The following is a 26,540-nucleotide window of genomic DNA, read 5'->3' on the forward strand; positions in this document are numbered from 1 at the left end:
AATTTATTCCAAAGGATAGGTGCATTTACTGAGAAAGCTTGATCGCCATATTTTGTAACAGTTCATCTATGCATGTCCTTTGCAGAAAAAATTATGTTATTGAAGCCTTTGATCAGTTGGACTGGTTAACAGAAACTGGTGAAGGGAAACAATAGATATGTTCATTTGTTTGCAGGTTCCCTTTAATAAATGGGTTTTTCAAGGGATAACCATCAAGCTAGCTTTGTAATTACATGTGCTTCATATATGTATACAGAGACGGTCTTCCAGGTTCTTGCTTCTTGCTTAGGAAACATCCGACTGCATTTTGTTGAGAAAATTTGCGTAATTTTGCTTAATAATACTCCTGCCACCAAAACAACAAGCAAGAATTGATAACTAATTTCACCTAAGAAAGCAATATACTCTTTGCCCCCTTCATCTCATTATTAATATACTGCTTATTTTGTTATATTATGATCATTTAGGAATGCCCTGGACTACTATCGGAATAACTCTCCTGATGTTCAGCATACATTTGTACTTCCTGTGGAGCAGACCAGTGTTGTCAGCTTGTACCAAAAGTAAGTAGAACGTTCATTTAAACTCATCATGAAATATATCATAATTAAGAACATGGGGTAGGAAAAATGGAAAAGGCCTTCATCAATGTACTGTAGTATTATTAGTGAAGGCTCTTTACTGTAGAACATGAGGTCCCCAGTTTGATCCGTTGGTTGGTGTGTACATCTGTGGACACAGTGTTTAGTGTTATACCCAAATGTACCCCTCTCTATGTAATAGGGTAATAGGATAATTGCAGTATTAATACTGATGTGGTTACCCAGGGCAAATAAAACCAAATTATACATTATGATCATTTGCAGGCATACTGCAGATTCTTGATAAATTTCTCTTTAGAATTAGATGAGAAAAACAAGTACCACAGTATGTAGAGAAAGGATAATGTATTCACTTAAAAGTACAAACTTCATGAACCATGCTTTCTTCATAGTAGCTGTAGAGTGGTGCTTGCGTCAGGAAGGAATCTCATTTTGCCAAGAGATTGATGAAAAGACAATTTAAACTGATCTGAAACTTATTCTGGATAATGTGGCATATTATATATCTCACTTCCCAAACACCATTAAAAAATAAATGTATGAAGTCCCACAAAAAAAAGGAATACTGCCCTCTCCAGGAGAATCATTGTAAGGAAAATCATATTGAAGGAATGAAGTGAGCATGCCGTTAATTTGATTTTTATAAATAAATAAATAAATAAATAAAATATAGAAAATATGAGGCAAAAAAATTGTGAAATTTTAAAGAGGACAGATTAAGAACATATATTTTGTTTTGTATGTTTAGGGTTTCATACCTGTATATTGTATATCAGTTTCAAAAATTACTTCTGTAAACAAATACCTAAGTTAGAATACAGGAAAACAAAAAAGCAGTGTGTGAGTATACAAAGTTCAATTGGAGTAACATTTATGAAAGCCTTGATATGAAATGAATTTTATTGTGATCAAATTTAATGCTAACTAATTGATCATGTCATTTATTGGGGATGATTTGACATTGTATGTCTCCACCAATATACAACTTTTTTTGTGTGTGTGTGTGATTGGTCCTCTTAAAAGTGAGATTCATTCATTTTTATTGGCATTTTTTCATAGAATGGTTTATGTATGAATGAGATGTCGGGTGTGCTGTGATTAACCTGCATGTAAAAGGTAAAAGGTAAGGTAGGGTAGGCTGATGGTGAAAAAATTATGATCATTTTCAAATATTCATTTAAATATAGACATCTGTTACACATTTATGCATATCAAATATGTTAGGACTGGTGGCATATATAGGTATAAACATACATGTACATGTACATTTGTATTCCTTTTGGAACCTTTGTTGCAGTATGGCTCTGTATTGGTGCTTATTTTAATGAAAATTCCCGATAGCAAATTCCTTATTATCACACAAGCAGAGGTGCCAAGTAGTACCGATTTACCATATTCCGTACGGAAATCAACTTAAAAATACGGACGGACGTTTTTTCATGTTTAAATACGGAAGAAAAAAAAAAGGGATTTTTTTTTTTTTTGCCGACTCTTTCGGCAGCAAGCCAGGTCCGCGTTAAAAAGAAACCCACGCGGGAAGGACTTTCATTTAACTGCGAGGTGCAGTTAAATGTGTAAGATCATTAATGTAATATAAAAAGAAACGGTAAACGACCTAGGATAGAACCTTGTGGTACGCCATGTGTAATAGAAGAAAAATTGGAGGAATTGTTATTTTAAACTTCATATTGAGATCTACCAGAAAGATTACTTTCAATCCAAGATGACAGACAAATTTGAGTGTTGTTCTAGTTTCTGAGTGGCGAGTCAACACACCGATTACTGAGCTGGGAGACATTGCCAGGCATAGCGCCAAGTGGAGGGGCATAAATCGAAACTTTAATATTTTAATTTTTTTGTTTTGTACCTGTGTATAAGACGCACCCCCGACTTTGAATATTTTCGGCGGCAAAAAAGTGCGTCTTTTACATGGAGATTAACGGTAGTGTAGATCTAGTACAACACAATTGTTTACATGTGGGACGGAAATGTAATAAGTGATCGAACATTGCCGATATGCATGCATATTTTTTTCTAGGGAAAAAATGCTGTTTTGGGGGGATAAGAATACTGAAAATGCAAAATACAACTTGGCAGCTCTGCACAAGGCCTCCATTCCCACCAGACTTACGTTCACCAATGTTGATTGATGTCCTGTCAAAGGATGGTGGTACCAAGGGGGTTAGACCAGGGCCTGGTGATCTATGGTTCATTTGTTTATTCGCTGTCATCGTGTGTGTATGACTGCATGTTAAATTGCTGTTAGGATGTAAATAGACTTACAGAATTGATGGATAATTCACTTGAAGATTTATTCCTTCATTTGCTGTCATTTTCTGAGTATGAATCCACGTTAAATTGCTGTTAGGATGTAAATAGAATTGCTGAATTGATGGAAAAGTTACTTGAAGATTTATTCCTTCATTTGCTGTCATTTTATGAGTATGAATCCATGTTAAATTGCTTCAAGGATGTAAACAGAACTGCAGAATTGATGGACAAGCTACTTGAAGATGAAAGTTAGAAAGTTAAAAATAACTCTTATAGGGCGATAGAAATAGATGTTTGCATTTCAAAATTATGTGTGGATATGTGGAGATAAAAGAACCAGCCTAGGAAGAAAACATTATTGTAAATTTCATACATTTATCATTCACCTCTTCTCTACCATCACGTTTATGAGCAATTATGATAAACCAACTTTCAAGAGACATTTCGAGTTTGAATACTTTGTATGATTGCTATATTTTTAAGAGGCTATTTTGTATTGGTATAAACTGCACAATGCATTTCCCAAGTAAAAATTAACCAAAACTAGCCTTTCTTTGGTCAGCAGTACATCTCTTGCACAGATTATGCTGCCCGTGCATGGAGGGGCTAAACAAGTTAACCACTTGAAAGTGTGCAAAGACACTCTCTGTATAGACATGTACTCAAAAGCATGATATAACCTATATAAGATTTATGATGTAACCTTTAACTATATACAGGGCTCAAAATAATTTTTTGTCCACAGGGGCTCTTCCAAAATAAAAAGCGCCCCCGTGAGCCTTCTCACGGGGGCTCTTTTAGTACTGACGGGGGCTTTTTTATTAATAAAATTTTCCATTGAATTGGGGGTACCCATGAAACTCCTAAATTATTTGCTTTTTCATCATTATCATGAATAGTCGGCATTATTTTCCTCTTACAACTTTACAAGTTATAACATGCAGCTAATGGTCAGATCTCTTCCCTTTGTACGAAATTTCTGGTCCAAGCCCGTATACATTTGCCTCCTTGCCAACAGGTCTCCTTTTACTAATTTTAGCTTTCGGTTGATTTACTGGTCGAGTTTCATTATTTGCTGGTGTTTTGGAATTAGATTTCAGAGGATTAACGATTTTCACAACAAAAACCTTCTCCACGTTTCGGTCCTTGCGCGATTGCCTCTAGCTCCAGCAGATATGGGGCGGCATACGTGCACACCAGTATACTACCGGCGCAGCCAGTATAGCCGCTTTGCTGACGACCGCAGTGCACTGCGATCTTCCGTTGTTTGTTTGTATCCGTAATACCCATAGAGATGTGGAGATGGGAGATATAGCGCAATCTTGCGGCGAAAAGGCGTTTATTCCTTCACAATATGGCAGCCTCTAGACACCGAAGAATTCAAGCGAGAAATCCTGCACGCTATTAAAATGTTACTTCCATACTTCCATTTCATTGGTTTAAGGTTTGAAACTTGAAACTCAACATTGTGTGAAAGTTATAACAGAAAGGATCATCTCTATTATATATTTGTTACTTATATTCCACGGGGGCGATTTTTAATTTTGCAATCGCCCTCGTGAGCACTCTGACGGAGGCGATTGTGTAGCTCAAGGGGGCGAATCGCCCATCGCCCTCGTGTATTTTGAGCGCTGACTATATATATGTAAGACAAATACATTCTCGGCATTGTTGGTTAGCTGAAAAATATTAAGATCTTGATTTTATTCCTATAGGTTTGCACATAAATCTTAAAGAAAAATTAATTTTCAGTAGCAAATTGATATTGGTATGTAATTATATGATTTTGAATGGCCTTACTTGGGATACAAACGTATATCCCATGAGTTGATGAGCAAATTTCATGAGTCAGCACGACGAGTAAAATATTTGTAAGATTACATCCATATATATCCATTGTCCTTATTTTTTACACGTTCACGAACCTTTAACTATGAGATATAGAAAAATACTGGAAATCATCTGGTTTTAAAAATTGCTCGGTCATGCAGGTACTTTTGCGCAAAGTGTAAGAATTTTTTGTTGGCTCAAAACCCTTCATACCAATAATATTGATATTTACATTTGAACATATCTGCAATGGAAAACGAAAGTATTTCCATTCACCCTGGTAGATATGGAGGAAACTTTAAATAAATTTATACTAGTACACTACTGATATACCCCTACGGAGGAAATAGTGATAAATTATATCAGAATTTGATATGAAACAAAAGTTTGTCGCTCTAAGATTCCATCCCTGTGCTCTTAAACTTGTACTTCTGCCTTTAAGCTGCGACTGAGGGAGAACATTATCAGTGAAGTAGGCCTCTTCTCCCTCTTCACCTTGTTCATGGAATACTGATTTCTAGTCTTATTAATTCCTTACCACTGATTTGCCCAAGGTCACTCACATTAGAGGCAGCTGGATGCAGCATCATTCTGTGTCTTTCTTTCATGCTGCATCTTTGAGATTACCCCCCGATGTACCCCCTCTACGGATTGCATGGCTGCACAAACAACACAACACACATTCATTTTCAAAATATTCTGAACGTGCCCTTCAAAGGTCCCCTATGCAATGAAATTTGTGATCGTTCTTCCAAAAATGAATTTCAAAATTACTTGGCTAGTCAGGCAAGAATACATGTATCCAACACACAATACATGAAGTGCTGCTGTTGCGGCATTTGGTTATATTTGTAATGTCTGCAAGTTAGTATAGTCTTCTGATTAAATGCCCTTCTCTCCCAATGTATATTCCTGTTCTTTCCCTTCTGTCTCGTCTCTCCCTTTCTGCCTCTCTCTCTCTCTCCCTCTCTCTCTCTCTCTCTCTCTCTCCCTCTCCCCCTCTCTCTCCCTCTCCCCTCTCTCTCTCTCTCTCTCTCTCTGTTACTAGATGCATGTCTAGCATACCTGAAGCAAAGTGTATCAAAAAGTGTCCCATTGATATAACTTTCTAGGAAGACCTCGCTTCACTGGGAATCTCATGAATATCAACGGTTCATTCACTCCTTCAATGTTCATTTGTAGAATGGAAAACATCGATCAAAATTTCATCCATGTACACTGTTATATGTCACATGATGCTAGGGGAATCCTAGGTGCTGCTTGAATCACAAGGAAATGATGTCTCAACAGTTTCATACAAATTGATAATAGGATCTTTAACAAAATTAATTCAGCTCTAAAATTAAAGGAACAGCATTTATCCACAAATGTTATCGTGCAATACATATGTTCATTATACTGTACATATATGATAGTACCATTAATATAACAAATAATATAATGTCTTGATGAATGATAATTGGAACCAACTAAAAATTAGTGTGCATGTGTGTGGATTCATACTTCATTTTAATTAAAATATTTGTAGTCCATGTACATCTACATGTATTGAGATTGAAATCTTATTATTTCTTAAAGGCATTGTTGTTTAACAATGCCAAATCTGAAATGCTTGGCCCTACGTGTTATATCAGCATCTGTGATATGGTGTAATATTAAAGCCCTAAAATAAATTGTGCTTCAAAATTATCATGAAGTGCCTCAAAGAGTAAAAATCTTTTAGTGACTGGTTTTACCATACTTATTTTCTCCAATGGACTATAGTGTTTAAAAAACGTTGGGAAAACGGTTTCTGAAATTTCAAATTCCGATCATAAATATCTTGATAATCAGACGAGCAATCGGCTTGTAAACTTTATGGGATTCCTGACTGACATTAAGGTTTATAATTATGATTGCAGCATGAGCTAAATCCAGGATTTTGTTTAGAATCCGAGACAAAGGTACCCAATCCCTTAAATATACAGGGACATTTATGAATATGTAGATTTAAAAAAAAAATCATAATTGGAATACAATCTTTTTCAGGGGTGAGGTGTCCTAAGCATCCTCCTGATTTTCCACCTGCCTGTGTTGACAATCTGTCCAAGTAATAGAGATAGATAGTTTATTGATCTTAAACCTTCATTTGTATTCCAAGTTGGTAAGTGTAAGCCGGTGGGCATATGAATGGTCGACACATCTTGTCCTTTTCAATTACATCATGTCTCTGTCTATTCCCTTCTCACACAACTGACTGCCTCTCTCAGCTCATAATATGCGCCTATTTGGACTATTTATAGCAGCTGTGATCTATTTTTGTGCATTTTTAGCAGAGAGTGGAAGGGCTTAGTTTGTTCCATCGGGTCTTTGCATCAGGTTGGGTTTTCAGGATACACAACCTTTCATGAAAACTTGCCCCCATATTGACAATATTCATGAAAACCTCCCCCTATACCCCTAGATTCACGAAAGGTGGGGTAAACTGAATGCAAATAATCAAAACATTTTTAATGATGGTCCTTGAAATTTGTAAGCTAATCTTCAGTAGGTTTGTGAAAACATGCCCATGCGATAAGACAATGACAAAGTGTCGACCGCTGGCCTTTTTAGGAAATCTTGTTATTATATATCTCATATTAAAATGTGGCGGGTTGAAACACTGTACATGTATCTGTAGGTTTTTCAGAAACTGTTGGGCCCAGTCGCCCTGCCACTTTGGCGATAAGAGGGATATGTTTCATAAACGTTACATCCCACCATTCAGGAATTACAGCTTCATTATACTTAAAAGTTTGTGTAACTGAATACGAGAAGTACTTGGAGAGAGAAATAATAGAGGAATAATGTAGATTTTATATCACACTGAAATTCAAAGTATGCATCCATTCCATCCAGTACAGTTGATATGCTAGCACACATCAGTATCACATTAACGAGAGTATTAGCCCATAGATTTGTGCTTGAATAAAAAAGCTTTTTACTTTTACATAATCTTGTTCCTACCAGATTTGATTTGTTTTAGTTATATTGAAATCCTATTCTATCAGTTGCACAAATGCAATCAAGTGACTCTACTTTCTATTTCAAGATATAATGGATGCAATCTCACATTATCTGTTGCTTTAGGGCGTTTTGTAGGCTCTTGATACTTGTAATTGATGTTTCTACTCAAAAAATTATAGAAAGGATCATGAATATTATTAACAAAAAACAGTATTAGCGATTAACCTAACAAATTTTAATCTGTCCAGGTTACAAAAACGTGTAGTTTCGAAGAGAATGATGAGCTTTTTGTAGATTAAGAAAAAACATGGAATTTAATATTCGTCTTATGGATTAAGAGACAAACTAAAATCTGAGATGAGGGAGGTAGCGCATGGGATAAAATAGCTTTTACTTGTCCTGATATTTTATGTACATATCAAAAAAGTGAAGTTATAGCATTATTTAGTGGATCATCCTTATTCAATATGGTCGTAAAGGGCCTTAAACACCCTAAACGCTAAAATTTTGAATTACCATTGAATAGTGACCACTTTTTCTACATGGTAGATTAACACTTTGAATGTGCTGGATCCAAATCTATGAAGGTTGAATCAAGCATGTTAAAAGTATTAATCCGACGTTTTGAGAAAAAAGTGGTCACTCACTGTCCTTTTTAAAGGCGATTTAACTTTTTAATCTTTAGAGTGAACCAAAAAGCCCTTTATTAAAAACTAAGCCATGACTAGCACATTCAAATCACAATTGATGATTACATTGCGCTATCTTGGAGTAAACCATCTGTACTTTAAAATATCATCTTGATATCAATACTGCCGTCTGTTGAGAGCAGAAGGGCATTGAATCTTATTCTTTTACACCTAAACTTTTACCATCCTTCTGGCTCTCAACAGATGATAATAGTAAATACCTGAGTACAAAAAAGTCAGAGTACTTATATTCCATGATCAACCAGAGTACTCTTGCTTTAATCTGTCTTTCCTGTGTTCTTCAAATTTATTTTATACATGATATAAAATTCATGATTTATTCATTTTCAGGCATTATACTCAAGATTTTTTTACTAATGGTGAACGGGGGAGGAGAATAGAGTAATTGGCTTTTCAAATCAATAGAATGAAAGGAGGAAGTAGATATAGATAGATTATCAATCAATAAAACGGGACATTAACATTTGAATGGCAAACTCTTTGAGAAGCAGATGAATTTTCAGATTCCGCCTACGCACTTTTTTTTTTTTTTACCCCTGCACAACTTGTCTTTTGTTTGATGATTCATGTTTTCCCTCTCTGTACAGTCGTCCTTCACCCCTCACTTTCATTTTGTTCGTTTATTTTTGTATTTGTCTTTATATTGTTATGAAGAATGTGCTTCAAATTATTTTGCAAAACAGAAGCAGCTGCGTCTAAAAGACAAGTACACTGTACTATATCATACAGGGCATATATAGATTCCATTCAATCTAAAATGTTGTTTGTGTTTGATACGAGAGTAGCCTGAAGAAAATCATATGATTTCCTATTAACTTCACAGTCTCAATTACAGCCACCTTACAGTCACCAATCCACCTGTTCTCCATTAAGTGGAATTGAAAAAAATAAACAAACAAGGAAGATGAACAGTGTTGAAATGCCACGCGCAGTTGAATGTCACTGGAGGCATGGTATTTGCAAATGCCATGAAAAGGTTAGGAGTTTAACTATCCATCGGGAAATAAACTAGGAAAAGAAAAAAGAGAAGAAGGTAAGAAGTGAAACAAGCAACAAGTGTTGAATGAAGGCAGTAGACTTGTCAGTGAAGATTTCTGTTAGGTTAAAATCTATGAAGATTATGATTCTTCTCTTAGTACGAGAATCAAGGGGGAACGTTACATTATAAGGGCAGATTTTAAAAGAAAGAAAGGATAGAACCATTGGGTTGAAGTCTTAAGAGCATAGGATTTCCTAGGGCCCTGTGCATACGCTTCAAAATGAATCGATTCGTATCAATCATCGCTCCTTCCTCTCTCTCTTTCTCTCTCTCTCTCTCTCTATATATATATATCTCTCTCTCTCTCTCTCTCTCTCACTCTCTCTCTTAAAAAGGGAACTTTAATGTCGTTTACCTGAAAGAGATTGATCTCTCACTCTTAAAATTGACTGTTGCCTCAATGTTGTATTCTGTTTGCTGTTATACAGCTTAATCGTGTGATGAAAAATAGTCTTCAAATTTGCTGTAAACATTTTAGAAGTGACAGATTTTCAGAAATCTGTCAAAATTGTGTTTTTTTATCCTCCGTTGTATTCTAGCATATTTTTTGTTGTTCTCAAGCTAATACTAAATGAACTACACGTAGATGGTTCCCATGTGACCATACAAGTGTTTTCCATGAACGAATCAGACTTCAAACCCTCTGAAATATTCCCCACCTTATGCAGTCCTGTATTTTGATAAACATTAGGCCTGTTTTCATCAGCTCGAGATTGCCAAATAACCCGCTATTTTAACTATCCCGATCGTAAATTATCCAGCTAATTTGTGTCCTCATCAGCCTGCAGTTGCAATTAGCGGGATATTTGGTCGAGATAATCATCCCAAGTTATCTTGAGGTAGTTTGTAAAATATCCCGCCATTTGTCAGGTGCATTTTCACCAGCCCGAAGACTCGATCTACCGGTATGCGCAAACGCAAAATATTTGTTCCCAAATCAGAAATAGCGGGCTATTGGCAATCTCGAGCTGATGAGGACATACCTATTGAGACTCTCATGCTTCATCATAAAAATTGAGAGATGTTTATGTGCATTTTTCAGTTAAGCCTGTAGCCATTCAACTCTGATTTAATCCCTGAACTGATTGATATTCTTCCAGGTTCTGCCATTACCACTTCAAAACATGTGGGAGTAATCCACAGAGATAGGCAAATGAGGTATCCAGAGGCCATTATTAGATTCTTATTAGTCTCATTACATCGTCGAGCCATGGATGTCCGTTTTTAGAAATTTAATTCAGAATCTTTTTCATTTTTTACCCATTTGTTCTTTTCTATGCTGATAATCTTACTTCTTGAGAGCTGTGCGAGCTTTCAAGGATGAATATTCATTAGAGTGTGGTAGTTTTGACATTTTGCAAGAATACTTCAGTAGACCTATAACAAGTAACCCCTTTTCCAAGCTTCACATGTATTTGATTTCAACCTTAGAGGCAAGTAGGATGAAACTGAACGCTATGATTCATACACTATAATGAGCACCGTGCTTGACAAACAACTTGCCTTGCCATCAATATGGCATTTAGGGCTGGTGTGTGGGTGTATACAGGCGGGCCGGCGGGAGTGTTTTACATGGAAATGGGTTCAGTATTGAAAGGCACCAGTGATCACAAGTAGCAGTATGACCCAGGAGTGTCCAATTTGATACCGGAGAACAGAAGTCTTGCCACTCAGATCCATGTATCCATCACCGCACGCACTGCCTTGTCCAGCTAGGCTAAGGCAGCATATGGTCAGTGAGGTAGTTGGGATTACAGTGGTGTCTCGGGCTTCTATGATGTCAGTCAGTCAGTCAGTCGTGGAGACTATGGCAAAGATAGAGATGATAGTAAACAGTCCTGAGGTTTTTCATAAATTTCAGCTGATTCTGATTTTGTCTATTGCTCCCCGCGCTCTCTCTCTCTCTCTCTCTCTCTCTCTGTCTATCTCTCTCTCTCTCTTTCTCTTTCTCTCTGTCTGTCTGTCTCTCTCTCTCTCACTCTCTCTCTACATGAATAGAAAAAAAATGTTGAAACATGCATGTACATGTACATGTATAAGAATGAGTGAAGAAACAAAATAATGATATAATCTCAAATTAACATTTATAGCAAACAAGAAATAAAATCTTATGGCAATGTGAATAGCCTGGCATACTGTCTGATATGGGAGTATGTGATAATGGCATTTTACCAAATCTATAGACATTAGACAATGCAACAATGTATTTAAGCTTATCTGAAGAATTGATTTTCCTAGAAGTCTTGTCAAAGTATGGACAAATATAATATATGTAGTTAATTCCTGTATTAAATTTAAGAAGAGAAGGAAAGCAAGTACGTGCATACTATTAGAAATTATTAGAAGAACCCACATCCCCCCCCCCCCCCCCAAAAAAAGAAGATAAACGATTATAATGATAAGTGCAGTGAAACTTATTCACAAATATTGAAGGGGAAATGAAAGGCATTTCATTTTTTTTTTAAATAAAAAATAAAGGATAAATAAGACAAGAGAAAATAAGTGCTAAGAAAATCTTATTAAAAAATGTCCAGAGACAAACCATTAAAAAAAAACAAGTTGAAGAGGATCCATTTGACAGGTTTTTTTTTTTTTTGGGGGGGGGGGTTTGGGGGTTAGATAGTATCGATAAATTCAAGAATACAGTTGTCGTATTTCACATATGTACTAGGGATGATTTTTGTTTTCTCTCAATATACACATATACTTCACTGGCATTGATGCAAGCATAATCAACGCTTGTAATACCCTGAACAAATATTAATGAGGTTAGAAAATTTAACTTGGGTTTTATTTATTTTGATATTCATACAGCACTGATTTGGTCTTCATTTTGATATCTGAATGACAATCCGAGTGATGATATCCATTAACTCTTAGTATTGCATTCATTATAGTTTATATATAGACTATTAATGACTTTTCTCACCTCACACCTGTAGTGACGTTGAGAATAATCAATAATTAGCACTAGAGAGCTAAAAGCATATTCTCGGATGTGGTTCTCAAGGCAGTGTTGCAATATATTGATATTCTATTATTGTATGGCATTGACTTCATCATATTAATGAGAATGGTGAGAACGCAGTCGTGACTTCTTAGCGTATTCTCGGATGTGGTTTTCAAGGCAGTGTTGCAATATATTGATATTCTATTCTTGAATGGCATTGAATTCATCATATTAATGAGAATGGTTAGGATGCAGTCGTGATTTCTTCACGATGAACGTGAGCAAGGTAGAATCTTTCTGTGTCAACAACATCAGCTAAAAGCAGATGCTTGAAACTAAAACTGGCTGTCCTCCTTCCTATTTTGGATCCCGACTTGAGGCTTACTGCGTAGGCAATGCGTGGTTTGCCTACATGATACAATGGAAAGGTCACATCTCATATAACTGCATTTATCCATCATTGCCTCAAGTCTTGGATGTCTGGATCATATATTCAGGTGAAACTGTACACCCAGAACACCTGCTACAACAACATCATCACCAATAATTGATGATGTCATAATAAGCAGGAATTAGGCCTTGTGAATAAAAGAGTATTGTCAGGGTTTTGTAGATATTTGTAAATCTTTATATTTTCAATCAGAGGTTGTATGCTACATTCCCTAAAATAGGCCCTATACATTTACCTCTACACATCTACCGCTCCCCCCGCCCCCTTCCCTGAAAAATGAAATGTTAGGCATACATACTTCCATTATTCCAGTCATGAGCAAGAAAAATGTCATCGTAACCATCATCATCACTTTTAGTGTGGGAGAAACAGAGTTCTATCCTTTGATACTTCAATATATGAAGAGGCGCGTTAGCTCAGTTGGTAGAGGAGTGGTCTTGTATTCCGACAACCCGGGTTCGAAACCAAGTCGATGTGCAAGTGCCCTTTGGTAAGGCATTAAGCCTCATTACCAGGTCCTTCAGAGAGGACCCTGAAGCATTCGGTCCTCTAGTTGCTTAATTACAAGCATTTATGTTTTCTTAGCAGTCAGGTAAAATAACAACCACACACACTCTAAAATCTAGTCTTGTGCTGGTTCTTTTTTTTTTATGTATGCTTTCTTCGGCAAGGATACGCTTCAGTATTTTTGTTCAAAGCCCTGTAGTATGATCCACTAGCAACAGGCATGCAATAACTCTCAATGAACTTAGCCATTGTTCTCGGAACAAAGATGCATTTTAACAAATGGATGACAATCATGAAGTCTTCATCAGCGGTAGATATGAACACACTGTTGCTCCACTACTCCTGCAACAATAGACCGGTTTACTCACCCATCCAAATTGTATGCATAATTTCTAAACAAAGGGTTGTTCAGCATGAAAGCTTGCACAAGGCTAGTCTAACATAGCAACAAGTAATGTATGCAAACTGGATTCCAAGTACAGTAGTTCATTCATCAATAACAGAGTAATGAGATAAGTTGTCACAAGGTCCTCAGGAAATTAAGAAACATCCACAATTTTAAATATATGTTATTTAACCGGTCTCTTGCTCCATGGCAATTTGTTACACTCATCAAATTCTTCCCTTCAACCCTTAAACTCAACACTATTCGTAATCCTAATCCTAACCGTAAACCTAATCTGCAACCCACTTGCGAACCTAGTCCTACATATTTTTGAAGAAATAAAGCTGTGGAGCAAGTGTCACCGGAGCCAATGATAGATCACTGAATATACCGAATGATGAATGTATACTGTATACTGTATATTTGGTAAATTATCATATCCATCTGGCCTGGATAGATATCCCGTAGTCCCATATACACCTTTCTGTGTACAGTGCTTGTAACTTTACCAAGACTGGGCCAAATTTCTTATCAATTTGATGATTCCAGAACCTTGCAGTACACACCAATACTTACATGCTACATGATCAACCTTTTCTGATCGATTCCACAACGTTTCTTTCACAATGCAATCGCATGACCATAACTGGTCTATACCTTTGAAATATGAGGCGAAAACATTCAAACTTTGTTGAGACATCTCTATCAGCTGAAGATATGAATGTAGGGGATAGGGATGACATAAAAAGGTAAGTTATAGATTGTAAATCCATGTCATTATGTGATAGGCTAAGTATTTTGTAATATAATAATTTAATATTTGTGTGTTCCATTTACATATGTTTACAAGATGTTAATCAGGCTATCAGGTGAAGATATGAACATATTAGATGAATCTGGAGTTACATGTTTTTGTTTATTTTAAAAATCAATAGAAGATATGACTGCCCTAAATTATAAAAAGTGGAAAATATCAAATCTAAGTAAAACATGTCAAAGAAAGCCATTGTTGATCATGAAATTTGTTGTACCACATGATACATCTATTTTTTTTTTTTACAGTTTTCATGAAGATAATGAACAGAAAGAAAATTGAAAAAGGAAATGGAAGTATTTTGTTTCAGTTTATTTTTTGCTAAAAATACAGTCTGAGTTAACACGAACAAAATTTAACTCCAATGTGGACACCAGGGCCGATATTGGCCAAGTCATTTCAGCAATGTTGTCCCGTACAATATAATTGAGATGGAAAAGTTTTGCTTGGATTCTCTTACTTTCCTGTACAAATAGTAATATGATATAAAGGTTGTGAGCATAAACTTCAATTGCCAAGAAAATCACATTCGTCTGTGTCCTCTAAGATATATTTTAATTTCAGCTCTATATTACCAAGAAAGAGTAATTTATAGTTGGTCGTCATACATGTATCTTCATAGGGCCCCCTGGTAGTACTTTACTATTACCATAAAACAAATCTTCTCTGCTGATTTCTTTTCTTTAAAGGTTAGATATTGTCTTAATGTCCTGTACAACTTTTACGTTATTGCCCATTTACATGTACATGGAGCTGAATGATTGAGAGCACAAGAGTATTCAGCCTACTTGTTCTTCTGACGAGTTCTGTAATGGAGAGATATTGTTTTTGTTTATTTAGTCTTAGTACAAAGTGTTGCTGCATGAAAAGAGTGTTGAAGAAAAGTATGATCCATGTTTAAAGGCATCGTTTAAAGGCCCACTGCACTACTGGTAGCTACTTGCGCCCTCTATATAACAAACAATGCCTAATCGGTGACCATTGGTCCCCCATGATCCTCTTTTTCTTATGTTAACTGAGAGCTGAGTTGATGAGATAACCATCTGTCCAGTGACCTTGCAGAGCGGTCTAATCCCTCCTGTAAACTACGGCAGATAAGCTTTAAGAAGCTTTAAAAAAATTCGCTTTAAAATGATCATGAAGTGCCTTTAAAAAAGTGAAAATCTTTGAGTGACCGGTTTTACCATGGACTCATTTTCCCCAATAGCCTGTAGTGTAATAAAAACCATTAGGAAAACAAAAAATGAAATGTCTACCGTATTTCCAATCATAAATATCTTGATCATCAGACAGGCGATCGACTTGTAAAAGTCATGGGATTACTGACTGACCTAAAGGTTTATAATTATGATTGCAGCATGAGCTAAATCCAGGATTTTGTTTCAGAATCTGAGGCAATGTTACAGAGTCACTTTAAGATCTATTGTTCTCTCTTTGTTTTGGTTTGATTTCAGTCAGCAGCCGAGTGTATGGAGGTTGACTACACAGTGTGGATGTAGGGGTGATAAGACCAGCTCGGTCTATCAGCTCAGCTCAAGACCATTCATTGACAGTGTCATCCAAACAACAGGTGCGTTAAACACTCCTTGTCATTCAGATTATGCCTTGCACAATCTTACAGGAAGAAATGTTAGAAGGAACAGAGAGATTATTATCATATCATTATTATTGTTGTTGTTGTTTGTGTTGTTGTCGTCGTTGCAGAGCTGCCAAAAACCATTTTTTCCTGAATTATTTTGTTTTTTTCCTCCAAATTACGGTAGTATGTTTTTCCTTCATAAAAATACATTTTTTCATAATTTTTTTGTTTTATTTTGTTTTTGTTTTTTCCGCACGTCAAACAACTGCCTTAAAATGTTTATTTGATCACAAATTCAATTGAAAACTAAGGTTAAAACATACTTGAAGAGAAAAATATTCTCAAAAAGAATGAAACGCCGATAATACCAAAATACCACCCCCCAAAAAAACCTACTTGTAAATAAACTATAGGTCCTAATATGGGAAAAAAACAGCATGAGGAATGGACATTTCTGTTTTGTGCGTGGTTGTTTCGTTTTAATGAATTCCTTTTTTTCGCTTGAAAATCATTTCTTTTGGCATTAAGGTTCCTTTTTTTGGTCGCACAAGTTTGGCAGCTCTGTCGTTGTTATTGTCGTCATTGCTGTTGTATATTGGTTAAGGTGATTTTGTGGTAGGTCTAAAATAGACTATCATGTTCTAATGTATTTTTGTAGGAGAAAAATGAGGTAATAAAAAAAAAACATTTATGCACATGTATATTCTTAGGAGGTTTGAGTATGTAGTTGATAGCGCAAACACTTAACAAACACCATTCTTAGGCGGTGTCACACAGACACCGCCTATAGACCAGTTCACGGTTAGCACCTTACTGCAATGACCCCGAATATCCACAGATCTTCAACACATGAAGAGGTCCCACTTTGTACATTTTGAAATAATCACTCCTACAGCGATGGAGGTGCTTTATAAATAGCCTTTGTTCCCCCTTTTCAAAGAATACTTCCACCTGTGTACAATGGAGTGCAATGAATGTGCATGAATGAATAATGTTACATAACTTTCATGAGCACGTATCCAGTATTTCGTCTCCGTGTATTTCAAAATTTGTTCTGCAATGACCTTTATCTGCTCATGCTCAGACTGTAACCGTGAACTGGCTTATTGATAACCTCATTTTACTTTTGGTAGGTCAATGGTTTTTGTTTACTAATCTTCAGTTGTTTTTGTGTCATGAAGCAGCATTACTTAAACTAGAAAATAAGAGTCATGTAATATACTTTACCTCACCTTTAAAAATAAAGAAAGTCTAGATTTTTTCTTATAAGACTTCCGTTTTTCTTATTATAAAACAGACTTCAGTTTTTCTTAGGTAACTTTTTTTTTGGAGTCCATATGATTGTATGAGAAACACCTAGGATGACATTTTATTACAGTGAATTTAATTGTTCTACCTCTTCAGACTAAGTGTTGGGTGCTACCGTTAAATTGAATGACTTTCAATCATCGTGCTTTGGTTTCTAGAGGTTCAGACAGTTCAAGTATTTCTTCAACCATAATTGGTTTTCATTGTTACAAACCCAGCCATGATTACTCTCCTAGACATGCATTGTTTTATATTTCATTGAAAATACCATCAAAACAACTTTTTCTTCTTCCTGATTAATCAAAGGTCCTTCATTGCGTAAAACATGACTTATACAAGTTGACTCTCAGAGCGTTCAAGATAATTCAGTGATACAATAAACAAAAGAAATAAAATATGGAATTAGAAAAAATGTGTAGAATAGTCTATTTTTTCCGGCAGGGTAGTTGTAATAAATACCATGTTTCTTGAAAGAGGTAAACATGGTTATGATGTGGGGTGGGGAGCTGGGCAGTTTTAGGTTTACAGCAATTAAAGACTGCACAGCATGCAAGTACATGTAAATGTACCATTTTACCTAAATATATATAGGTGGCAATGTCTAAAACAAAATCAAAAGTGTGATTAAAATTAGATTATTTTCCATAGTGTATGCAAAAACTAGAAAGTAATGTATATTTCTGACAGAGGGAGAAAGCATCAGTTCTTTCAATATGCCTGTTTTTAACAACAAAAAGGTGAAAAAGAAAAGAATTAGTGCAAGTTTTCACTCGTTTCATGGTCACCTGACAATTTTGAATGTTCCATCAACATCAATGAATCCTCATTAATTACCAGTATTCTATAAGACACACACCATTTGGTCTTCTTCCCAAAGTCAAGGCTGTACTCTTTATTTCTTTACCCTTGCCAAGTCAAGATGAGCAGTAATGCACTAATGAACCCTATGTGAGCTTTAGATTGTATAATGGGCTTTTCCACTAGTCTAAGCAAATTGAAGCTTGAGAAATTAGACTGATTATAGCAAAGGTGCAGCACCCTGTCACCATTAGCCCAATATGCCTTTCAATAAGTCACCCTACAGTGTACATCAGAAATGGTCCAACATTTGTCCCAGCATCAATTGCACTTGGCTTTAGGTTTAGGGTTACTGTTGAGTTTTAGGTTAGCATTAGGTTTAGGGTTTAGGGTTTGGTGTTGGACCAGGGTAAGGTTTATGGGTCAGGGTAAGGTTTAGTGTTGGGCCAGGGTAAGGTTTATGGGTCAGGGTAAGGTTTAGTGTTGGACCAGGGTAAGGTTTAGTGTTGGACCAGGGTAAGGTTTATGGGTCAGGGTAAGGTTTAGTGTTGGGTCAGGGTAAGGTTTAGTGTTGGGTCAGGGTAAGGTTTAGTGTTGGACCAGTGTAAGGTTTTACTGGGTCAGGGTAAGGTTTAGTGTTGGGTCAGGGTAAGGTTTATGGGTCAGGGTAAGGTTAAGTGTTGGGTCAGGGTTTTAGTGTTGGGTCAGGGTAAGGTTTAGTGTTGGATCAGAGTTAGGTTTAGTATTGGGTCTAGGCTTTAAGTTAGAAATTCAGATTGTGCCGGAGATTAGTATAGAACAAAAATGTACCAGGAGCAATGTAGTAGAATCACATTGGATGTTAAGATTGAGCAGTATGGCAGATGTGATGCAAAAAAACAAAATGTCTACGTATGTAAACGATGGCCTCACAATCTATTTGTTTTAGAGAAACAGAACATATCATATACGTCATAGTCTAACTTCATCTTCATTATAAATTAGCCCTTTAACCTGCTTTTTTTTAATGGGCTATTTAACAAACAACACCAACTGTATATTTAGGAAAGCTCTCGAGCTATTTTCATAAATTGCATCAGTGAAGTTTTCACTGCATATTAGTCAGTGTTTGTCAGTTTTCAGGCCGATTTCTCCCGCTTAGAATTAGCAGACTTCTTGGGCTAATGTGAACACATATTTATAAGCTGTGTGGGAAGTAAAGCACACTAGGCATTAAATGGAACTCTCTATCCAATGAATAATAATGTTGATTGCCTTACTCTTCTTTCAACCATACCACGGGTGGGAGCTATTTGAAGACCATTGACACTGAAGAAAAAAACAGCCTAATTTGAAAAATGGGCAGTTTTTAAAACTACCGTTTACACAAATGGAAAAACCTGTATGAAACCTTCATTGTTTGCTTACCATCAAAACATTCAGGTATTTTGGTGAGGGGTGTGTATGGGCACACAAGTTATCACTACTTTGCATGTGCTTGCGAGGAAGTGAGCACATACAGGACTAATTCACAGTTGTTTTGAGAGCAACCGTTCACACATAATATATGTTACAAAGATCGGTGGATTAAACAAAATATGAAAAGTCCAGAGGGGTTTTTCTTCTTCCTGCTTATCTTTTTCATATTTATGGGTAGTTGCTTAGCTTTTTCTGTCAAAACAATGACTTTGTCAGAAAAACCCAGGGTTTTTACTTGCAGTGTAAAAGCCCCCCTTTAGAGTTAAGACCATATTTACCATGGGGAGTGTGTGGGTGGGTTATATATGTTATGTAGCTAGGGTGATAAATACCTTCAGCTGAAGGGCTTCCATTTTCTACACTCCATTGACCTATGAGGATTTCTTGTGTAGAAAGAGTTGTGTAAGGCTTTCATAAAATATGGCAGCTAGCCTTTGTGTTTGCATGGTTGGCTAATATTGAAGTGGTAAAAGATATTTTTGAAAATTTTCTCATTTTCAAAAACATGTTGTGAGTGAATCCTTAAAAAGACTTCTCTTTTAAGGATTGATTTATAACCATGACGCTTCAAACTTAATCCTTTCAATACATTACTCAGAAATCCTTACATTTTTTGAGAGATCATATTTTTATTTCTTACAAGAAGTTTTCCAAACTTACAATCAAAAGATTTTGATTACTGTTTAAACAATGAAGTACAATATTTGGAATTCCTTAACAAGAACAAAATTTTTAGAGGAGGGAAAATGACTGTAATCAGCTGGGAGATAGCCCTGATCTACAGGTATGTCCTCTCCGTACAGCTCTCAAATTGACTTGCAGAAATGGATTTGAATTTGGAAAGAAAACAAATTGTTTACAAATTTGAACATTTTTTTTTACTGTAAAGAAAAAATTCACTCCACTTTTTAATCTGATTTCTTGTGTTAAATTTGAATTTTTAGGATACATTATCTCATAATTTATTCTCTTATATTCCCTCCAACATCTACCAAGTCAATTTAAAGACAATTTTACTTCAAAAATTGTAATACAGCTTCCAGTGTTCATGTACATGTACATGCAATAAAAGCAATCACCATATGAGATCATCTGGTCAGAGCCAGGAGGGGGTTAAATCTGTGTTAGTACAAGTTAATACCCTTCTGGCTCCAAACAGATGACTGCTATTCTCAGAATAGAATTGAATTGCTTGTGCTCTCTTTCCCTGAAATGCATTCAGTATTTTTTTTTTGTACAGCTTCTTAGGAAGAGATTACATGATGTAAGATGAACCATGAACTAGGTACCTAAATAACATTCTGACTGACGCATTTCCTTTGGGTGTTGTTCGCTCCTAAATGCATCTGACCTTAGCTATTCATGGAAGCAGTCATTACGACTACCTTTATTCTAAAAATTGCATGTTTAGGACTTTGCCATTAAAGAATGAAAGGGAATCGGTCACTGAAAGAGGTTATGTGCTCATTGTGTTCGGGATTCCATTTTGGTAACCTCTATTCAAATTTAGCTTTCAATATAAATTCTGTAAAGAGTTAATGCAAATTTTTACTCAGAAATAACCCTTGTAAGTAACATACATGGAAAATGATTTGTGGGTAGACAATTCCACAGACTCACATACTGTAACAATCATGGGAATTTTCTGATTGTTCATAGTTACCATGCAGGCCTAGACATGAAGTGGTTTTCTTCCCTTTGAATGCTCTCCTAACAAACCACATGCATTATTAAGCTAATATTCTATTGATTCTGTGATACAAAAAAACTTTTATTAACAGGTAGATAATACTGTGCCCAATGACTGATTGTGATTGAAAATATAAAAGTTATTTGGTAACTAAAGATAAAGGTGAGTTTTGGTAATGCGATTGCATTGTGAAAGAAAAGATGTGGAATAGATCAGAAACAGTTGATCATGTAGCATGCAAGTATTGGTGTGCACTGCAAGGTTCTGGAGTCATCAAAATCATAATAAATTTGGCCGAGTCTTGGTAAAGTAACAAGCACTGTACACAGAAAGCTATTTATGGGACAAAACACATGGTGTTGGGGCTAGTACTACCTTGATTTCCTTGTCTTTCTATGCTCATTACTCAGCCAGTATACATTTTCTTCCAAAATTGTTTGGCACATGTCATTTATTTGTAATCTTGAACATTCAGTGTAAGTTTCGTTTGATTCTGTGAGAATTAATTTTCTTTCTTTTACCAGAACTGGAGTTTATCTTTAAGCAAAACATACATGTATGTGTGATTTTGATAAGCAGAACAGAAATGTGAATTGCTAAATCATGGCTTTATTAAGTAGTCCCACATCCCTGTTGGTGATTTCCAGTACTTTTTATTTTTGTATTTCATTGCTTTACATTTTGTTGTATAACCGTATTACATCTTACTGATAGAAATACGGACAATGTAGGCTTTTTAATCCCGGCGTTATTATGAAACAACAAATCCGTACAGTAATAGTGACGGATTCGTCGTTCAAAATAACGCCCACGCCTTGATCAACAACTCAGACGACTTGCAGCACTTTATGAAACATTGCATATTTCCGGTAAATACCTTGAAAAAAACTCAAGTTTTTCTTTTAATGGCAGGAATCATACATAATACATGACATACAAATATTTGTGTAGCCTCTGTTTCAAAGTAATGGTACTCCTGATTGTGAAAAACAGTTATAACCAGAACGTAGAGTACTATTTTAGATTGAACCTCAATATTGTACCGCAGGTCTTTTCCTATTATTTCTTTGAAGGGTTTCTAGAACCTGAATGCTTCATCAACTCCCTTGAAATATTCGAAATAGAACCATTAGAAAGAGGATATTCAATGGGGATTGCTTTCTGCCTCTTCCTCTATGGTTACAGCCCACTCAAAAGTGTTGTTGTTGTTGTCTTTTTCTCTCTTTGAGACTTATCCTCTTCCCGTCCTCTTCTTTACCACTTGTGAGATGTATTCAGGTTGGGTAACGTACTGTAGGGGCACATAAAGACGCGTCCGGAATGCATATATAGAGACAATTGTAAAGAAATATGATCAAATAATTCATGTCATAGACAAAGAACCATAATACAGTTAACCCTGCATATCAACTCGAAATTACACAAGTCCAATTTTCCTTACAATGGACTGAAATATGCAAAACATATGCTACTGACACTTCCTATGACTAATTTTGCACAAGTCAAACTTTTGCAGTCCAAACAGATTTGACTTTGCTAAAGTTGAAGGGAAATCCAACCTTGATAACAAACTACTCTAGAGGAAAGCAGGAAAATCAGAGAAGTACACTGGTGAAAGTGTGAAAGGAATTGGACAAACAAATAATAACAAGTTATTTTTCTTTTTTAAAGTTGTAATCACTATAGGTGTGGGCTCTTCAAATTGGCTGAATTAATAATGTCTCTGTGATGTAGTGGCGGATAACTTTCCCATTTGTTCCAACACACAAAATAACACAAATTTCACAAAAATTATGACTGCAGAGGGTCTGTTCTCTTTAAGCCCCAGTCCCATATAAAGCCGGACCAGCACGGACGAGCACGGACCACTCCGGACCATCCCGGACCATGGTCTGGGGTGATCCGGGATGGTCCGGGATGTTTTGTTCAAAAAAAGTGTGATGCTTTTAAGCTACAGTCCCATATATGTCCCGGACCGTCCCGGATCATCCCGGACCCCATCCGGGGTGATCCGGGATTCGGTCCGTGTTGACACCGTGTTGTCACCGGGGTGGTCCTGGATGGTCCTGGATGGTCCTGGATGGTCCTGGGCGGTCAATAACTCACTCCCGGACTGCCACGGATCAACACGGACCGCCCCGGCGCCACTACGGATGACCCCGGACCCAGCACGGTGGCTACACGGATCACCCCGGATCAAACTATTGTCCCGGACCGTCCCGGACCACCCCGGCAGTTTTTGACCGTCAAAAACATCCGGGGTCGACTCCCGGACCGCCCAGGACCATCCAGGACCATCCAGGACCATCCAGGACCATCCAGGACCACCCCGGTGCCAACACGGTGTCAACACGGACCGAATCCCGGATCACCCCGGATGGGGTCCGGGATGGTCCGGGACGGTCCGGGACGTATATGGGACTGTAGCTTTAGAGGACCTATGATAATATGTTATCCACAATATATTTTGAATAGTGCCCCAAGGGAGAAGGCACTTGGGAGAAAACAGATATTAATTATATGTTTGTACTTAACAAACAGGACAGTAATCGGCGTCTTTGTCACAATCCACTGACCAAACTGCCAATTTGAGATTGGCATAGGCTTGGTGATCCCATATTTCAAATATTCATAACTTTTTCATTATTTGTCCGATTTATTTCAAACTATCGTAATTCTGTTTATCAGGTGAATGAAATAATTTGTTTTGAGGTACTTCACAAAGACTTATATATTAAATTTGGTTACATTATGAAAATGGCCTATTGCTGAATGGTTGAAATGTTTTAATGCTCATAGCTTTCTCTCTCTCTCTGTGTCTTCTTTCTCCCAAAGATATGGCCATAGATGATGAAGGTGAAGAACAGGAGCCATTCCACTACTTTGTGACACGGGTGAAAAGAGACTTGGAGCCATTTGTGCCTGTCAACAGTTTTGAGACCATCTAAAATGGAAACGTGTGAGAAGATATTGCTTGCTCGTAGAGCTCTTTCATCAAGTCTTCCTAAGTCGTTCTGGAACTCAAAAATTGTCTCATATTTTGAAGAAGGGTGCTAATGAGTTGCACTGTTGTCCTAAAAGCAGACGCGCACTATTGCGCTAAACACAGACATGCACTATTGCATTAAGCAGAAGGTCGTAAGCATTTAAATGCCTGTAACTTAAAAAATACCTGCTTATTTGATACACAGCTACTCAAATCGTGTAGTCACAAATTTACTATCGACTTTTTATTAGTTGATGAAGGGAGAAATTCCTGTCATATGACATGTATGGAGTAATCAAAATATTAGAAGTAAGTGATCAGGAATACATGACCTTGTGCCTGCAGCACGATGGATGAGTCGTATGCTGAGACATTGTAGTCAGCTAGAGAGGAGCTTCATTTTTACTTGGTGTTGACTGATGAGGGAATGACCATGAGAACCCCATTTCAGATTATTTTGAATGATGTCATCAAGGAATTTGAAGGAAAACTTCAAACTAGGCATCCTTTTTTACAACTTCAATTTGGGTGGGCAATGAAATAAAAATGGGTTCATGTATAGAGCTACAGAATTGCCAATATGTGTTTGATTGATCGCAACTTTAAAAAATCACAACTTTCTTATTTTCAATCAGATTTTGCCCAAACTTTCACTGATCTGACCATCTCATTTTTCTGCTTCTATTAAAACAAACTTAATATCAGGGTGGACTTTCCCTTTAAATACAGAGCCTATGCACTTATGCAGTATGATGTCAGGCTAGTCTCAAAGTGCAGGCACTACTATGTAGAAAGGAAGAACAAAGGATTGTGCCTGCAAACTACAAAAATAGCTTGGGAAAGGTAAAGTAATAGAATTATATGGTTCTGCTATAGGTTATATATTATGTGTAACATTAAATGTTATAGTCACAATTGTGTATGTAAGCTCTCATTGCTTTTGTATTTACTGTACATGACATTTTATTTGAAAAAATCAGGAGTACCAATCACCAAAACACGTTCTGTTCTCGATGCTATAGTGTAGTCTACTATGAGCTTCAAATATTTCTTCTACATAGAGACTCCTAGTGAACTGTAAAACACCTTTTATGTTTTTTGTGTTTTCCTTTCTTTACTTCATGCTCCTTAACTGTTTACCAGTAGAATGCCAGGTATATTTTTTAGCTTGATTTTATACATTCTACCTATACACAAATGATTTTTCAGGTAATTGGTAGCCTACACTTTAAGATTGGCTTCCTAATCAGACTTAATTAAAATTCCTGAAGAAGTTCAGCCAAGTCAGGAAATAAGTAAAACCATTTGAATAAAAAAAGGTGCATGAATAAAGCTAATATTTGCCATTTCAAATCTTGAGATAAAATTTTGCTAAGTGAAAAGTAAATAGCCTCATGAAATATTTCAATGTAAAATTGGGAACTTAAAGGTAAAGACCAGTTGTGGTCATGCGATTGCATTGTGAAAGAAACGTTGTGGAATCGATCATAAAAGGTTGATCATCTAGCATATAAGTATTTGTGTGTACTGCAATGTTCTGGAATCATCAAAATGATAAGAAATATGGCCCAGTCTTCGAAAATTTACAAGCACTGTACACAGATAGATGTATATGGGACTATACGCACACATGCGTTTATCTCTCACAGACCATGTAGATAAACTAATTTACCAAATATATCAATTAGTAGGCGGTTTCCCGGCAAATTTTTTATCATCATGTATTAGTCAAAACATATACTTTCACATGATTGGTAATAAGAGCTTCCATTTAACTTCAACAAGATTGTTACTGGATACAATATCAGATGACAATGAAATATGGTGCCCAGTGCCTGCAAAATCAGAGATGTGTAAGGTTTTTTCTATGTATTTATATGTTATAGTAGCAGTGACTCTTCATTCGTTCAGGCTCTATACATACATGTATATATAAACTAATAAATGTATTTAAATGTATTTAAATGTATTAAAGAAATATCTTGATGCTAATTATCTTTGTGTATGACTGGCATGTATTGTACATCTACACTTCTTTCCGACGGAGACGCCATTTTGACCACACAAGTAGGTAAGCAACCGTTTGATAATACGGTTTTAGAAAGTAGAGCAAAACACTTGAATAGGAAGCGGATCGTCTGCTATTTGCTCAATGAGTACGGAAAGATATCCCTTGT

General features: G+C 36.4%; 1 protein-coding gene across 1 annotated transcript in view; it reads left to right on the forward strand.

Annotated features, from left to right (window-relative positions):
- The window catches only part of LOC100892299 (protein zwilch homolog), a 40,892-nt gene extending 15,926 nt beyond the window's left edge, over positions 1-24,966 (forward strand). The window contains exons 12-14 of the mRNA XM_030982845.1: positions 468-563; positions 15,999-16,114; positions 24,213-24,966. Coding sequence (XP_030838705.1) covers positions 468-563; positions 15,999-16,114; positions 24,213-24,325 — 325 coding nt within the window. The 3' untranslated portion in view covers positions 24,326-24,966. The remainder of the gene's footprint in view (positions 1-467; positions 564-15,998; positions 16,115-24,212) is intronic.
- Positions 24,967-26,540: the final 1,574 nt, after the last annotated feature.

The sequence above is a fragment of the Strongylocentrotus purpuratus genome, unplaced genomic scaffold (assembly GCF_000002235.5).
Source record: "Strongylocentrotus purpuratus isolate Spur 01 unplaced genomic scaffold, Spur_5.0 spur5_contig_827, whole genome shotgun sequence".
In the NCBI taxonomy this organism is placed as follows: Eukaryota; Metazoa; Echinodermata; class Echinoidea; order Camarodonta; family Strongylocentrotidae; genus Strongylocentrotus; species Strongylocentrotus purpuratus.